Source organism: Gavia stellata, chromosome 3 (genome assembly GCF_030936135.1).
Source record: "Gavia stellata isolate bGavSte3 chromosome 3, bGavSte3.hap2, whole genome shotgun sequence".
Classification (NCBI taxonomy): domain Eukaryota; kingdom Metazoa; phylum Chordata; class Aves; order Gaviiformes; family Gaviidae; genus Gavia; species Gavia stellata.
The window spans coordinates 79,898,874-79,916,445 of NC_082596.1; the positions used below are offsets into that span (position 1 = coordinate 79,898,874).

The 17,572-nt window shown below is 43.0% G+C and overlaps 1 protein-coding gene across 1 annotated transcript in view; it reads right to left on the reverse strand.

The window, feature by feature from the left end:
- The window catches only part of DAP (death associated protein), a 55,857-nt gene extending 45,049 nt beyond the window's left edge, over window positions 1–10,808 (reverse strand). Inside the window, exons 1-2 of the mRNA XM_059815322.1 lie at window positions 10,692–10,808; window positions 3,814–3,910 (exon numbers count right to left, since the gene is read on the reverse strand). Coding sequence (XP_059671305.1) covers window positions 3,814–3,910; window positions 10,692–10,746 — 152 coding nt within the window. The 5' untranslated portion in view covers window positions 10,747–10,808. The remainder of the gene's footprint in view (window positions 1–3,813; window positions 3,911–10,691) is intronic.
- Between the last annotated feature and the right edge of the window lie 6,764 nt (window positions 10,809–17,572).

Here is a 17,572-nt window from a genome sequence, read left to right on the forward strand (position 1 = left end):
GATTGCAAGTTGCTGAACAACTGAGAAAACGAAATGTCAAAGAAGATACACCTGGTGAAAGTTACTTTAGAGTCACCTTTTATCACAGCGCAGTTAACTACTTCAGGGGTGTATCAGCTTTGTTTACATGAAGACTAGAAACACGGACCCAACACCTTTTTTCTGCAAGCACGCTGCAAAAACAATGCCAGCTGTCTCCGAAGCCACAAATACTTCCGTGAACTCTAGCCGAAAGCTTTCTTGCTGAGCAGCTGCTCAGATTTGTGCCATCATGGGGAGGACATGTGCTCTTGGAGCTCCCAGGGAACTCTGGGAGAGCTCAAAATCTTCTGCCTCGATTTACTGCCAGTTGCACCAATCTGTCCTCAACTAAACCCCCAATGAGATTAAAATAATCACTCAATCATCCTAGCCTCCCTCTTCACACACACAAGTAACTCTTCTGGTTTATTATTTGCTCTCACATCGTTGTCAGCTGCCAGTATCACCTGATAACAGTTGCCTGAAGGGCTGTTTGCTTCTTTTGACTTTTAATGCAATAGTGAGTAGAGATTGCATCATACCAACGATACTACCTTAAAATGGCAAAGACTGAAAACATGAGAGTAGAAATGTCAGACACACAGATGTCTCCACATCTGCTTAGCAAAGAGACATAGAATACCACTAGCAAGGACCAAAAAGTACATATATATATATATATCGGTGCTGGAGAAAGCAGAACAAAATACTAGCGGCCTCTTCTCCCACTTTTGATAAACTTGCCCCCATCTCCTGATAAACCTCCCTCCACAGGCATCAGAAATCCAGATGTTTTAGAATGGCACCATAAAACACCAGGAGCAGACACAGGAACTCCAGGGGACTGCACCTTCCAGCACAAAAGCAGCTGACATGCTGCAAACATAATTTAATTTTGACAAAACAACAACAACTTTATGTACTGTGGCCTGTGGAGTTTGCTTATTCTGTCTATCACTAAGTAACTTCTTGCTCACACCTATAGCTTGTACAGCCACCGGCTGCAGAAGTATTCCCACAGGAGCCTGTAAGAGGCACATTAAACCCTTTCCCTCACAGACACAAAGGTTTTCCCAGTTCTACCAGGAAAACAATTTCTCTCAGACTTGTAAACCAACTTACAGTTTTATAATGCATGCTGGTTCCCATCTAACTATGCTCCTTATGTCCCTCCTGCTGCTTTCTTTCTCAAGAGGATTAAATCAAAGAAATAAAAAGTTCAGACCAATCCTTTCTGTATTAACATACAAGCTTGAAAATAGCGGTATGCACAAGAGCCTAATACAGCCCGATAATGTATCCTCTACAAGAAAACCAAAGCGAAGAGCACACTCTGCATATTTTGACAATAAACTGATCAGGTGGCTGAGGCAATGGATTCTATGAGGTGCAACAGCTAACTATTCCCTAGTTAATAAGGTAGCTCTAGAGGTCATTAAACTTTCTCCTCTGCCTTTAAAGCATAAAAATTGCTCACAGACCTGCTTTACAATATTCACAGAATCACTACGGTTGGAAAAGACCTGTAAGATCATCAAGTCCAACCTGGAAAAAAAAAAAAAAAAAAACAAACAAACAAACAAACAAAAACCCCCCAAAAAAAACCCAAAACCCACCACACAACAACAACAAGCCACAACCCACCCAACACCACACAGCACCATGTCCATCAAGCTACATGCCACAATGCCACATCCACACGCTCCTTGAATACCTCCAGGGAGGGTGACTCTACCACCTCCCTGGGCACCCTATTCCAATGTTTCACTACTCTCTCAGTAAAGAACTTTTTCCTAATATCCAGCCTGAACCTCCCCTGGCACAACTTGAGGCCATTTCCTCTAGTCCTGTCACTAGTCACTTGGGAGAAGAGACCAGCACCCACCTCTCTGCAACCCCCTTTCAGGTAATTGTAGAGAGCGATAAGGTCTCCCCTCAGCCTCCTCTTCTCCAGACTGAACAACCCCAGTTCCCTCAGCCGCTCCTCATAAGACTTGTGCTCCAGACCCCTCACCAGCTTCATCGCCCTTCTCTGGACACTCTCCAGCACCTCAATGTCTTTCTTGTAGTGAGGGGCCCAAAACTGAACACAGTATTCGAGGTGCAATTATTAACGCACAATGCGTAGCTGTTAGCATCTTGAGATCAGGAGCGCACTCCTCCTCCTGATCATTCTGTTGGCCAGGCTTTGTTTTGCATTGTGGATTGGTCTCAGGGCACCTGACTGGACTCCCTGCAGATGATGCTACACTGGAACACGCAGTCCAAGGAGACACCTAACACACACCAGCTAGGATTGGTCCTTCAGTCCAGAACACCAGACTAAGCAATCTCCAAAACACAGGCAGCATGAACATGAAGTCCTCGGTACCGGCTGTTTCCCCCTACAGATCTGCTTCTACTGTGCCACAGCACCTGTGAAAGCAGACACAGCCACAAATATCAAGGTTAAATTTTAACTTTTCCCTACACTACTTGAATGAGAAGGGAAAATTACCATCTTGTTTGAAGAAAGGAATAAAGCAGATAGCTGTACTGTAACAGAGGTTTGTATCTGTGAACAGGCGTAAGAAGTCATCTCATTTGGATTCTAACGAGATGCCCTCACTATGAGGTTGGCATGCCAAGGAAATGTAAGAATAAGCAGGTATATAACACACCTTAAATAAAAGGATGTATCCCCAAGTAAAGTTTAAATTAACCACAAGATATGATTCCTTCCTTTGGACAAAACTTGACTGCAGTACAGACTCTGTTCCAACTTACGTACCACTGAACAGAAATACAAGATGACCAACTTGGTTAATGAAGAAATGGCATAAATGAAACGCAGGAAAATGAAACTTTGAATATATTAATTAAAATTACTTTTCCCTTCTCTCATAAATGTGTTTCTATTCAAGTTGTGATTTAGTAAATAAACACATTTGTTCTTATTGACACGTTTTCACAACGCCTATTTTTTTACCATTGTTTTACACGTAAAATAAACATCATATAAGTCAGTCTGCTTACCAAAGCACAAGAACGGCTTTCTGGTTTTTTGGCCTTGAGCAAATGGCAAGGAAAAACCCATGCAGTAAGCTTGATTTCAGGTAAATATAGTCTTGGCTACAAAGAAAAACAGCTAGCCAAGGAAAGCAGCACAAAACCAGGTGGCTTTTGTATGAACAGAAATACAGCAACTGCTTTCATTTCTACATAACAATTACCAGCAGTTTTAATCAGATTTATTAATCTACAGTAACAAATGTTTGTTTTGGTATCCTTCACCACTAAAACCGCTAAATTTCCACCTAAAATAAAGGCAGATAATATTACTAGCATTTATTTTTACTTGTCTTTTAAAAAGCACCATATTGTCAAATACCTCGCAGAGACAGGAGTATGGGCCAAAGGGTAAAAGGAATCACTTAGCACACAGCAAGATGACCGCATACGCAGATTGACAGACTAATGCTTGTGTCCAAATATGCCTAGCCTCTATGTTTCTGCACAGCCTGAAATGATGTTCAGAGATTTTGGGAAAGCTGATGTCTCACTTTAACTGTACTTTTTTCTCTAACCTTCTCTTACCTGGCCAGATCATTTAGAGGAAGCTCAGCAAGGTAGAAATTCCCAGATTCCCCAATTCTCTTGAAGGAGCATGTGACTTGCTACCGCTTTAAATCAATTTTATGATACAAAAACAACTGTATCACGGGTTTGCTATCCGCAAGGAAAACAAACTGATGATAAGGTTCAAAGTCATGGAAATTCGCTGTAGCATGTGCACCAAAACAAAATGCTCACCTGCTGGTTTCCCAGTCTTGGTCATCCTTATCTTTTTCTTCTTTGGCATCAGAATTGTGTGGGTGTTTCTGCACAATCCGCATCCCACCAGCCTTCACTGGAACAAGAATTAGAGAGACACAACAAACCTCAGTCAAATAAGCATAAATGAAGAACATTTTACGGATGACTCCCCCCAATATTTTATAAAGTAGTTTAATAGTAATCACAGGTTGAAAAAGGGGCCCAAAGTGCTTAGAAGCGGCAAGCCTGAGGAACAGCTACTTCAGGACTACATCTGCCATTCTCTTTCACATCATGCCATCTTTGCTCATCCTGCGAAGTTGCAGCTCATTTTACCACCTGCTTCCAATATCATTTTAGAAAACTCAGCTCTGTTTTAACTCTCCCCCCACCCCTGTTAACTTGCAGCAGTCATAAGAAGAAATGGAGGCGATGGCTTGCGTAACACTATGCAAAAGGGCCACAAGCATGAATGTTAAATACTCCCATAAAATAAGAAGGGATGAAGAACCTCACTTGTCATTTCAAGTTAAAAACTACAACTATAATAATAGTATTTATACAAGGAAGTACTTCACGAACAGTAGAATAAAAAGCAAAGTTTAGGAGGACTGTTAACTTGCATTTAGAACAGAGCTTTTTGTTTTGCAAAACATAAGCATTAACCACATTTCAAATCCTTGTCATGACTTAGTTTTAGAAATGACGCAAATGTGAAAGCATCCCTTTGAAACACAAAACACGAAGTGAAAGCAAATCCACTTATGTTCATCATTTATCCCCCTAATGTGAAATATAAAATAGGAACCAAGCCAGGCCTAACACTGCAGCTACCAAGCAGAGCAACAGGCAGGCTGCTCTTGATCTGCTTTCTCTTTTAATATTGTACTTTTTTTTTTTTCTTCAACCATTGCTATACACGCTTACAGGACAACACAAGATAAGACGATGCATCTTGTCAGCTAATTGGATGGGTTATATTGCCACCAGTAACCACATCAGAAAACCACTATAGCAGTCAGGAGTCAATAAAACCACCTACAGACGCATTGGTTTGTGTTTCACATTGCCACGACACAGTAGTTCTGTGGACAGCCTCAGCAGAGCTGTCACAGCCGGAGCAAGCAGGATGCCAGAGCAGCGCGCAGAAGGAGCTGAAGTGCTTGCCAGCGTGGCTGGGGGAAGCTGTACATCTGACAGCCCTCCTGTGCCCAGCCACAGAAGGATGAAGGCACCTCACAGCAGTTCAGTGCTAACCCCCGAAACCTAGAAACAGGTTTAGTTCTCAGTTCTTAACCAGGTCAGCAATGGGAAGGACACTCCTCTGCATAAATCTGACAGCCTGCGTGAAGGCAAGCAGTAAAGAGAAAGTGACCTGCCCTAGGAGAAAGTGACAGCTCTTCAGCCCTGGGATTTTTTAAATAGATTTTAAGCTTTAGGTGATATTTGAAAGACAAACTTCTGATTCAATAAAGGACATCAACTAAAGACAGGCAGTCAACAGACAAAACCAAAGAAACTTCTTTTAAAACCTACCAAAACAGTGTCCCCTTATCATGCATTTAAAAAAACCCACCAAAAAACCCACCCCACAAAACACTAGCCATTTTGTGTTCTCTCTCCAGCATAAAACCTACAATACTTAAATTGGTGAGAAATGTTTCACATGGGACAAGGAAAGATAGAAAGGTTAGGCAACAAAGAAATGTAGTTTTAAAAAGGAAACAAAAATTAAAATTCCTATTAACTTTTCTTGATGCAAACTCCTTAGAACTTTAAATCTGTTTGCAAAAGCAAACACTCCTGAGTTCTGTCAAGTGCTGTCTTGTTCTAACACCTCAGTTAATCAAAGTGATTGATATGTTTTATTTACATTAATTTATAAATTTAACATCATTGCACAATCAGTTCTTATCCCTTTCAAATTACTTTTTGTGGAAGATGCTGTCTCCACAGCAACATCTGCCAGGTTACAAACAGCACTTCTGGACAATACACGCACGCTTCCATGTTCTTCACCATCTAATAGAAAACTAAAGAAAACAATACCCAAAGATTTAGTGCTAATTTACGTGGTCTAAAATCTTTCTCCTCTCATACTGTGTATCACCAGGCCACCAGCCACTTGTTTTCTCTTTATCTGTCACTGGCAAAGGTAGGCAGCTAACACGTTCAGATTTGTGTGCATGCAGAATGAACAGGGATTAAAAAGCAAATAACCAGACAATTAAAAGGCATAATAGTGACTGACCAATGCAGTAACTTAATAATTGTAATTATCTGATTTTTTGCACTAATATAATCAGGCATGGTATAGACAGATAAAAGTACATTGGTGCATAATTGAATAATCTTTAGTAATCTGGGGTTACTGTGCAGATCTGGGAAACCAAAAGAAGAATCCAGCAAAAAACTTCAGTAATAATTTGTATTTCTGAGACCAAAAGTGAAACAATTAGATCAGCATCCTGTACACATAGCTGATGTACATCTCTGCCACCCGTGACACAGCATGATCATACCCAATCTAGTTTCAAGAGACTTATCTTAAAAAGATAAATAACCTTGCAACACAATTCACCTTCCTTTTCAAAAGGTTTCAACCCAGCTACACTATCTCAGTTAGACAGAGAGAAGAAATGATGATTACATCCACCATGCTCAAGAAAAACCCACTCCATTTGTGAGATTTTCTTGGGACTTACGAGGATTCATCTATTTCTTACTTACCTAGCATTTACTACATAATTTGACAAATGCTTACCATGGTGATTTTGTCACTTAAAAGTCATTCTTAAAAGAGTAAGGACTCAGATTTCCTTATAGTAAATCCTGCACAGAGCAGAGAGAGGATTTAAATAACTGATAAACCACCTTCCAGAATGCTGCCAGAAGTCAGTGCCCAGAAGAGGATGGTGTCAACGACACCGTGTTGGGGTTAGGAAGAAAGTAGTTCCCCTACTGAAGAGGAAGCCTGGGCTGCAGTTGCTCAGGAGAGGCCAGGTGGGACCTGTGCTAAGGCAGGAGGGGACCAGGAACGGCTCCCCGTGGTGGCGATGGCCAAGAGGCCACCAGCCTCTAAAGTGTGAAATGAAGAGGGCATCGTCTGCCAGCGTGCTCCAAGAACAGCAACAGCACAAGTCTGTTCACCTCACTGCTGGGTAAGAGCCGAGTTTTGGATTTTAATTATTACCTGCCATGTTTTCCCCCTCAAGAGGCAGACGGGACTGTCTTGTTTGTCCTGTGAACGCCAGCCTGCGTTCCTCTTAAGGGTATGACTACTTTTGGAAATGTATTAAACAACTGTGTTAATCAATTACCACTCAAGACATCTGGAGTCAGTAAACATTCTCAGTCTATTTACCCTTTTTTTTTTCCCCCACTGCCATGCTTCTTTCAGACTGCTCCCAGTTTCTGAGACTGAATTCTGAAAGAAGCCCCATCGAGTCACAGCGAGCACCAAGTACCTAGAGGAGCAGCGCAGCTCAGCGACAGCTCTGGCCCCAGCTCGCTCAGGTTGCAGACCCGAGGCAGTCCTTCCTGGGGAAACCTTCCAGCTCAGCCCAAATCGCCTGATGGTCACAGCAACCGGACAGGAACTTTCAGAAATCCAGAGTATAACCAAGAGCTTTAGCAGCTGCCTGTTTTCCTCCAGTAAAGTATTAAATATTAACACAAAATTTATTTCTTGTACGGTGTAATAACAGATGACATTATATCGATAACATGTATGAAAAGCCAGGACCAAGGGAAACGCAAAATATGCCGTTCTGCAAGCTTAAGGGAATATACATTAGTGTCTGACAAAACAAGAACAGAAGTAAAAGTTATTATATACCTTCGTTTCACAGAAATCTTGGCTCAGAGCTATATTTTTTTTAATGTAGGAAAAAGCACATAACCATTTTCACAAACCTATTGCAAAAGTTCATAAATAAACTATTAACACAATCACCTTTATTCCTCCACAGTACCTACTAAAAGAAATGAATAGCTACAAGCATAATTATGCAGACCTCTTTAGAGGGACTGCAAGCTGTACGAACCTACTCAGCAACGTATTACAGATGCATTGATCTCACTGACAGATGGGTATTTAATAAAGCTTAAGTTGGGGTCCTCTTAAGTTTCAGAAAGGAGTTCAAAGTCGCTTTGTGCACCCTGTTACCAGCCTGAGGTCTTGAGGTTTCTTTCCATTGCATTATTCTTTGACTTTTCAAGTGCTTGTCTTTTTTTTTTCCCCCCCTCTGTGAAAGATCAATGCAGAGAGGAAGCTAAGAGACTGCATGCAGTCAGTAAGCGAGGGCTAACAGTGCATATGAAAAACAATGAATTTGTCAATTCTGCTTTAATTTGATGATCCAAATGCTTCCTAACTTCACGTCTCTAATTCACACTCAGTGGGGTAAGACACATCCGTAATTACAGATCGGGTTCTTTATACAACCGTAGGCAGCAAAACCAGAGCTTTTAAGCCATTAGTCAAAAAAGATTCCCTATTCACACCTTTGCCTTGCTAGGAACTTGTTATTTATGAATGCAATACCACCTGTATTTATGTAGTCTTTTATTTATTTTTTTAAGAATTTTTTACTTTCATTTTATTAAAACTTGTTTGCAAACTGCCCTATTGCATTATATTATTATTCAAGGACCTAAATCGGCTTGAGATAGGGGATTAAATCCTAGCTTCAGCCCCTAGAGTGAATATAAACTGTCACTAGTCAGCACATTTATTATGGATTTCCAAGTGTTAAAAGACCTCAGGGCCACTTCCCTCTGCCAACCAGCTCAGAAGAATCTTCTGCCAGAAACGACCTGAAGATACTGTAAAGCATTAGGTTTTTCTGGCCTCAAAGACAGCCTTGGTGATCACCTTCCTTTCAAAGCTGAATTGATGCTTACTCACAAAAAACCCCTGAAGGATGCTAATGATCTTAAAAGGCACATAGCTGAAAAAGTTCTTCAGTTCGTATGTGGATGCATGTTTTACAAAGAAAAAAGATAATAATACTGAAATACTCTGACAGCGAGGGAAACCTGTACTGTACTCCAGTTGTGCTTTTGCACTGTGCATCACTAGTTTCTCATGTGGCCTACAGAGGCTCACTTCAGGTCTTTACAAAAATTCCACCCATTTCAAAAGGCAGGTTTTGAAGCAAAACTCTCAAACATGCAACAATAGAAAATACAGTTACAAAGCATCTAAATGAAAATGTCTGCCATTTATCCTCCATTCCCTTTCCATCAACGGTGCAGCAGGAAGACACAGCTAAACCAACCTAAGGTCTCAACCATCCCTTCACACTGATGAAGCTGACATTTACCCAACCTCAAGGTGAGCCAGCTCGAGGAGCTATGGCAGCAAAAGCTCTTGACATTGGGAAAGGTGCTTTGGTCTGGTTCCCTGAACCAGCTCACCAGGAGGTCAGGTAAGAGCTAATGCCATGACAAGGGAGGCTGCAGAACTGGGACGACTCTGCTCAGCCAAGAGATCGGCTTAACTGTATTGCTGAACTGTATTTGCCATGCAAAGCAAAGCCATTATTTCTCGCTTTTATTGTCTATTTAAAGGAACTTCAGGTTCTCGTTATAAAAAGACCAGAATTCAATTAGGCTTCAAAAATTGGTTTCAAATTTAGCTTTAAATCTCATCAATTGATTTGAATATAAAACTAGCCACCTTGTCAATTAAAAATTTCAGTGTTTTTTGACTGAAACACCTAAAAAAACCCCCCAACTATTCCACCAAGAAACCCTAGAAGACACATGAAAAGTTGCTGGTGCAGGGACGAAAGTTCCCTTTTTCAAGAAAACTGTAATAAAGAAGAAGGAAGACTAACGGTATGTGAAGGAACAAGACAACTTGGATGCTGTGAGTAACCAAACCCCACCTGTGTACAGAGAGGAGCTGCCGCCTATGGACGGTGGCAGATCAGCCCCCCACCGAAGGCCAAACGCAGCTCCGACCCCGACCCCCCACTGCTCTGCTCGCCCATGAGCACGCAGCAGCGGGTGGAAGGTGCCGGAGCTCCTTCCCTGGCCAACTCGCAAGCGGCTTTACTTGTTTCCTACACTGCCAGCCTGCAGAACTAAAGCCAGGGGCGTGCAGCCTGCTCTAGCACTCGCGCCGTAACACCCGCAGGCAAAATGGATGCAGAGTACTACTATTAATTTGCAGTTTGTTCACACTCAGCTTGCGCTGTGTTGCAGACAGCCCCGCAGGCTGCGATAGGGCTGAGACCGCTCCTTTCCCCTTCCCGCCTTCACCGGACCCAGGCGGAGGTTTCGTAGGCCTCCGCTGCCTTTCGAGGACAGGATGCCCTCAGGGACGAGGAGCGATGAAGACCACGCTATCCGTCTCCCGGGTCAGAAGCGGGAGATGCCGAACAGCGCAAACCCGATGAGGATTCGTCTGCAACCAGGGAGCTCCTCTGGGAAAGGCAGGGCAGGGAGCGTCGCCCCCGCTGCTGGCAAAGGCTGCCAGCGGGCAGGCGAAGCTGAGGGAGAGAGGGCGAGAAGCAGGCAGAGATCAGGAGGGGGGCCCACGCACACCTCCCAGTGCCAGAAGGCCGGCCCAGGCGGTGCTTCGGGCGGCGGCGCCCGAGCCGACGAGCACGGGGAAACCACCCGGGGCTCACACCCCCCGGCAGCGGCGGCGGGACCCGCCCGAGACCGCCCTCGCCCTCCTCAGCCCCGGGCTGCACCCCGGCGCCCGCAAGCCGGGGACTTCGCGGGGAACCGGCGCCCGGCCGGGCTCTCCCGGAGGCGCTCGGTCCCGCCGGTCCGCGGCTGCCCAGGCCGCCCCGTCCCCCCCGTCCCGGCCCCAGGGGTGGGAAGAGAAAGAGCGGAGAGACGGGAACCGGCGGCCGTACCAGCAGGAGGGTGTCCGGCCCGCGTCTCTGCTTTCTCTTTGGGAGGCGAAGACATTTTTACTGTGGCAGCGGCCCCGCTCCCGCACCGGGCACCCGCACCCCGACAACGAGCAACGAGCAACGGCCAGCGCCCAGCCTGCCCCGCGCTGCGCTGCGCTACGCGGCGCGGCCCCACTCCCGCCCTGTCAACGTGGCCGCCGCGCTCCCGCCAGGACGCGCCCACCGAGGGGCGGTGCCCGGGCGCGCCCGCGCTGCGCTGCCGCCACCGCCCCTCCGCGGACGTGCCGCCGTCAGCGAACGGGGCGGGGGAGCCGTGCCCCGCCCCGCCGGGGGAGGGCGGGGCCGCCGGGCCCGGCGGGCGGGGCCGGGCCGGGGGCGGGGCTGCGGGGCGGGGCGGGGCGGCTGCCGACCCCGCCCTCGCGCCTCCGCCAGCCCGTGCCGCGGGGCTGCGGGACCTCCCGCCTCCGCCGCGGGCTGCAGGCGGAGAGCTGGCGGGTGCGGGCGGGTGTTACAGCCAGTTCCTCGCACAGCGCCTGCCGGCTTTCCCTGTCGATCTGTTTCTGTCTCTGCTCCTCTACTTGTTTACCCAGCGGTTTGGTTTTCTTAATTTCTCGTGATCCTTCTTGCCACTGCTGAGTGTGAAGGCAGTGTTGCGAAGCTGCCGCCCTGCTGAAGCCTGTCTGCCTGTTTTTTTTCCCCCTGAGCAATATGAATTCGTCTTTCTTTATGTAACTGGTTCCTGCAACAGACTGCCTCTAAAATCCTGTTTGGATAGCGTGTGCAATTTTAGAGGGTAATACGCCTTTTCATTTAATTGCTACGAGAAAACAGCACAGGCAATTAACATGATTCTGAATTATGTGCTTCCACACTTCCAGTAATACTTTTCATTAGTGACTAATTGGCAATTCGCGTCTTCCACTCTACTTTGTTCTGCCAAGCCACACATGTGTGAGGTGGCATGTGTAGCACTTATCTTGCCTGCGCTTCAGATCTCATTACCTTTTTCTTTGAAGTCGCAGTCCTGATTCATACCAGTTTAAGAAATTTTTCAAATGCTTCAGTTACGTTTTCTAAGGGATGTGGAAAGGCATGGAGCACAATGTCTAAATTAGTTATATTAGCAGCAAAGTGTAAACTGTACCGGCTGTTCTGGTTTTCTTTTATAATTTGACATAAAGTGAGTCCCCCAAAAGATGAGTGCAAGATGGCTGGAAGTTGAACACACCCGCCCCCCCCCAAGTACTGCAGTAATACTGCATCCCAGGTATGTTATAGGGAAATTAATGGAGTAATATTTTAGTTATTTACTATCACTCCTTGTTACAATTATGTTACCGTTGTCGAAATACAAGTAATAGGTAAATATACAGGGTTTTTTTTGCAACAGTCCAAAATACAATCACATCATAGTATCCTTCACAATCTGCATGAACAAGTGTTATAAAAATGCTGTAACTAAGTTCTTGCATTTTGCTGCTGGGTAATTTCAATTTCTTACACATACGGCACTTTAGAGTCTCAGATTATATTTTCAGCTGTCAACTTCTGTGTAGCCTAACACAAATGACTCCAATTCCCTTTTCAGTCACTGTCAAAGTCTATTCAGATCATAATTTTTTCTAGAGCAGAATTACCTCCTAAATGGAGATTTTAATGCTTCTTTGTCTACTGTCCTCTGGATTCGAATTAAAAGATTATATTTGCAGTTATTCTTGGTTTTCCCAGTTATGTTTGGTTTGGATTTCCCTGTGCTGGTTACTAGAGTCGGTATGAACTTTTGCTGTTGCAGGTCAACCAGCTGTTACAGAATTGAAATTAAAGAAAACGTGCTTTATAACATTAAAAACCCACAAGTTAATGTTTTTTTCTCTAAGAATCAGTAATAATTTCATGTTTCAGTGCAAGGATTTGATATGTGGAGGTACACTGGGAAGAAGAATTGCATCAAAAATGTACTTTGGCTATTCTTGTGAAAGCTGGCAACATTTCATAATATTACAAGACTTTGCATGTCGCCAGTAACACACATACTTGCATGAAGGCTTGCTGTGGCTTCACCAGTAAAATACGACATCTGAATCACAGAATCACAGAATCACTACGGTTGGAAAAGACCTGTAAGATCATCAAGTCCAACCTGAAAAAAAAACAACAACAAAAAAAAAAACAACCACCACACAACAACAACAAGCCACAACACACCAAAAACCAACCCACCCAACACCACACAGCACCATGTCCATCAAGCTACATCCCACAATGCCACATCCACACGCAGCCACATCCACATCTGTCCTGGATAAGTCTCAGAAACACAGGGCTGAAACTGGGTGTTTCCTGCAAATGGAGCTGTGCATCAGGATTGGAAGGTGGGATCCCAAGGCAAGCCATTTTGGTGCAGAAGGAGCAAGGACTGGAAGAGGGGAAAAGAGATGAAAACAGGAAAAACCAAGGTGCAGGAGGACTTGGCCTGAGTGGACAAGGAGACGAGGACAAAAAGTTGAGTATGGGGTGGTGGAGAGGTGACACGAGAATTGCGGAAGCAGAGCAAGTGCCACGGTGGGAGATGAGAAACATCTTTCCTCAAGCAATGAAGTGGAAGCCAGAACTGGTTGGATGAGACGAGGATGAGAAGCCCGGAGGGAGGGAGGACAGACTGAAGGCAGGTCAGGCAGAAGCAAGTGCGCAGAGGGTAGGGTTTGCAGGAGGGAGAAGGAAGGATCTTCACTGCTTTCCAGAGCTCAGAGGTTCTCAGACCTCGCTATACTTGTCAGTACATGTAATTACTCGTTTCCTCAAGTGACAGGGGCCTGTGCAAATGCTAAGTTTCTGTGGTTGCAGAAGAATTACATAGGTGTCAGTATGATACCATAGGATAGAATTTTGTTTTCAGTTATTTATTCCATTATTGGTTTTAAAATGTTGCAAGAAAAGCAAAAAGGAGACAAAAATCCCAAATTAAATAAAAATAAAAATTGGTATTTTTAAAATCAAGCACCTAAATGAGGAGATGCCGTAAAGGTTGTAAGTGAGATTTCACTTTTGTGAAACAGAGTGATTGTTTCTTTGGCAGATATAAGGCAATATGCATTTCTCCATCTAGCATTGGTGCCATAATATTAGTAGTGATGTCCTCCTCAATTACGCTAATGTACAAGAAATAGAGACGTAGGTGACAGGCTTTAAAATGCCAGGAGTTTTCAGTCACTTTCTCATTTCCAACAGTCCTGTTGTTTGTACCAGCATGTAAGAATGGGAGCAACTGTGGGAAACTTCAACGGAAAACAGGCAGAGTTTTTACAAAAAAGTTGGCCATAGAGTCACTTCCTTTGCCAAATCGACCGCGCCTGGTGCTGACACCCCTTTCCCAGAGACTGTAGCAGAGGCAAGTCTCTACTGGCAAACTAGTGAATGACAGTATCACAAGACAGGGCACTGAAATGCAACAGTAAATAAATCAGGCTGCTTAGAATATTTTTATTTCATGTTTTAAAGTGTTTTGAAGACCGGTGGATGTTTTAGAGTAAGAGCATTTTTGTGAAGGATTCCACAGCACACCTCTTCAATTAATAAGTTAGAGCTCATGACAGACATCTCAAGTGTCTGTGACATTATCCAGCACAACCAAGAAAGAGTAGTCTCCAGCTACTACTGATTTTAACTAAAATAGCAAGCAGAAAGAAGCTACGTCTTTTGTGGTGATGGTTCAGGAAAAACCCAGCTCCCATATTGAAAAAAAAACCAACCAAAAATAGGAAAAGAGCCCTTTACAGATCCCAAAGGCTAGGTTAAAAAAACATGTGAAGAGATTAGATAGGAAAAAAAAAAGCACGCATATAAGAACTATAAGCTGCAACTCTGAGCAGCTGGCCCTTCACAGCACTTCTGACAGTAATACTAGGTTCCTATTTTTGTGCCTTATAGTCCAAAGTATGTTCAGTAAGCAGTCTATTTTAAAAATAGGCAGTCTGTTGAACTGTGATTAGGACACCATTTATGTCTATTTTGAAAATACTCCCCAGTACTTAAGAGGCGGCTGCAATTTTGGTGCTTCCACTGGGGCCTGCAGCGAAGCTTTGTGTTCTTTCTGAAAATACTGAAACACATAGAAAAGCCATTTCTGGGTTCAAGTTGGGGGAAATTATAATGATTCAACCTAGGGTCACTCAACACTTACTTAAAAGGCAGCTAAATGTTTTGCCACAACCCTCTTGCCTTCTGCCATCATTTCCAGCACACGTATGCACATGCATGCTGTAAATCCTGGGGAGCACGATAAACTGCTCTGTATTTAGCTATAGGGTGGGCAAAACTCTCTCAGTAAGTAGGTTTTTGCCAAATTTATAGATATGCGTAAAGTCAATGAAAACTACTAGCTGGTTTTGATAACGCATCCAAAATATTTTCTCCTGAAAACAATCAGTTGTTTTGAAAATTGGGCTGGTTTGTTTCAATAGCATGTTTTAAGATTTTGCTATTTTTGAAGATTAAAAACCACTGAGAAAAGATATGATTTTTCTCTTTTTTTTTTTCCCAGCCAGTTAATGAAAATATCAGTTCTTTACATAGTTCTAATCCTTTGTGACATTTTTAGGGTAGCATGATAAGTTTCTGAGAAATGATAGACAAGCTAAAGGGTTTTCTTTGGAATTTGATCCTTTACTTTGACTTTTTGAGTTTGCAGATTTTTATTTGTACATGTCACTACCCACTTCTTAAAACAATGGGTTTACAATCTGATACAGTCACAAGATGGGAAAGTTCCCTGCTTTTCTCCTTCCATGGAAATATATAGAAACTTTATCAAAAGCCAAATAGTGGTCATTTCTGTTCTGTCCACTGCTATTCTGGATTAAGAAAAGGGTGCAGTTTTTAAGACAACGGTTTTCTAGGAAACCTTCAGAGATTTTGTGGACTGCCATCCAAAAAGGTCATTTTATTATAATGTGCAGATCCGGGAAAACAGTTTGCGTAAGAAAACAATTAAATAAATTTGGGTCAAGAAAGTAACATGTTCTTTAGCATCCATTTTCCACTCTTCCCTTACCAACTGTTGTTGCATTGAGTTAATGATTAAAGTCACTTGAGTTGCCAGTGTTTGCTGGTTTCTCCGTATCTTGATGATCTGATTGATTCCATGTTGTTACTCTAACTGCACTGTTACTCTGACAAGGAACACAAATTTATTTGCTCGCTGGATTTACTAATTCAGTTTTCTAGGAAAACCTATATAATTATTTTTTTTCTTTAGAATTAGATTAAGATCCCACTGGGTCAACCATATAAAACTGTTGAATATTAAAAGTTACTGAATTGTAAAACTCAAACGCTCTTTTATCTTAGTGTTTTATTAAATTTCCTTGGAAATGTTTCTGCTAAAAAGTGTGCAACAGGTCTATCTCATCAGAAAGGTGGAATGACGTTTTCATGAAGAAATGTTGCAACCTTACATTGCCACTCTTACGTTATATTGTCATAAAGTTCAGACTTCTGAGCTGTTATCAAACGTTAAATTAGCACAAAAAGCAATTTCTCAGTATGATGGATTACCGCTGAGATGTGAATCAAATTCAGGAGGTTTGTAGCAAATTAAGAAGTTGCTCTGTATGCCTTTTTCGCAAAAGCATTCTGTTTTTCTTTTAATAGTTATCTTAGATGTGATTACTACTTTTTACATTTGCTTCTCTCCACTGTTTACAATATTATTTTAGCTGTTAAGTTTTAGAGACGGTGCATGCTAGAGTGACATAATTTGTTGTAGGTTTCTTTTCTTTCAATAACAGTTACAGGTTGTTATTTGCCATATGGCTGAAGTAGAAATTTATATTGACTTCATGGGAGAATTCTGCCATTAAGGAAAACCCAAATGAAAACCATTATCACAATACAGCCTCACATTAAGCTAAAATTTAGTGCTTTTCATTAAAATCTTTATAAATATTTCTACCACTATATGCTAAAAGGAAAATAAAGCAAAATAAAGTGAATAAAGCTCTGTGACTTTACGGAGACTTTGTGCTACAAAATGTCACTATTCCTTCTTCCTTCAATTCAATACAATTCAGTTCTGCCTTAGGACACTACTCACGGTGATAATACTACAAAAGTATTCTGATATGGAAGATTAATAAAGCCATTTATAGATTCGAAGGAAGGGAGGAAGGAGGGAGGAGGACAGAGGGAAGAAGAAAGAGAGGGAAAGAGAAAGAAAGAAAGAAAGAAGGGAAGTAGGAAGGGAGGGAGAGAGAGAGGAAGGAAGATGTCTAGTGCAACAGGGAAAGTAAAAGACATCCTTTGGAGTTTTTTCACCGAAACGTCTCAACATTCTGCATAAAGGCCATCATTTTCATTATGCCCTGCCTTACAATGGGTAAATGGAAGTATAGAGAGGTAAAAGTAAGTTGCCAAGGCCAAACTAGCAGCAGAGATGAAAACAGAAGCCAGGCCTCTTGAGGCAGAGTTCTCTCTCCATTAGGTCTCATAGTCTGGGACTTACTAAAGAAATTGCGTATTTTATCATTATAGATAATGGGCACATTACTGCTGCCCAGTTAGAGCGTCTTGTTCTTCTAGCTCTGTAGACAACAAGGCTTCCCTCCACACGAGTGTGAGTGTGCACAGCCCCTTGGGTTTTTTGAGTCATGTGGAAGCTTCACTGCCAGTGGAAATGGGGGCTGCGACTGCTCCTGGAAGCTGCTAGTATGTCTCCCAAATGTGGCTCAAGAGAATTAGGTGTTGTACTTGGCTTTGGGTCTTACTGCTCCTCTGTTGCTTTGTTTCCTATCCCATTCTGTCTTTGAGATTGCATCTGATTTATAGCTGTGGAAGCTGTGGTATTTTAATAAAGGGAAAAATTAATGTTGGTTCAAAAGTGAAAA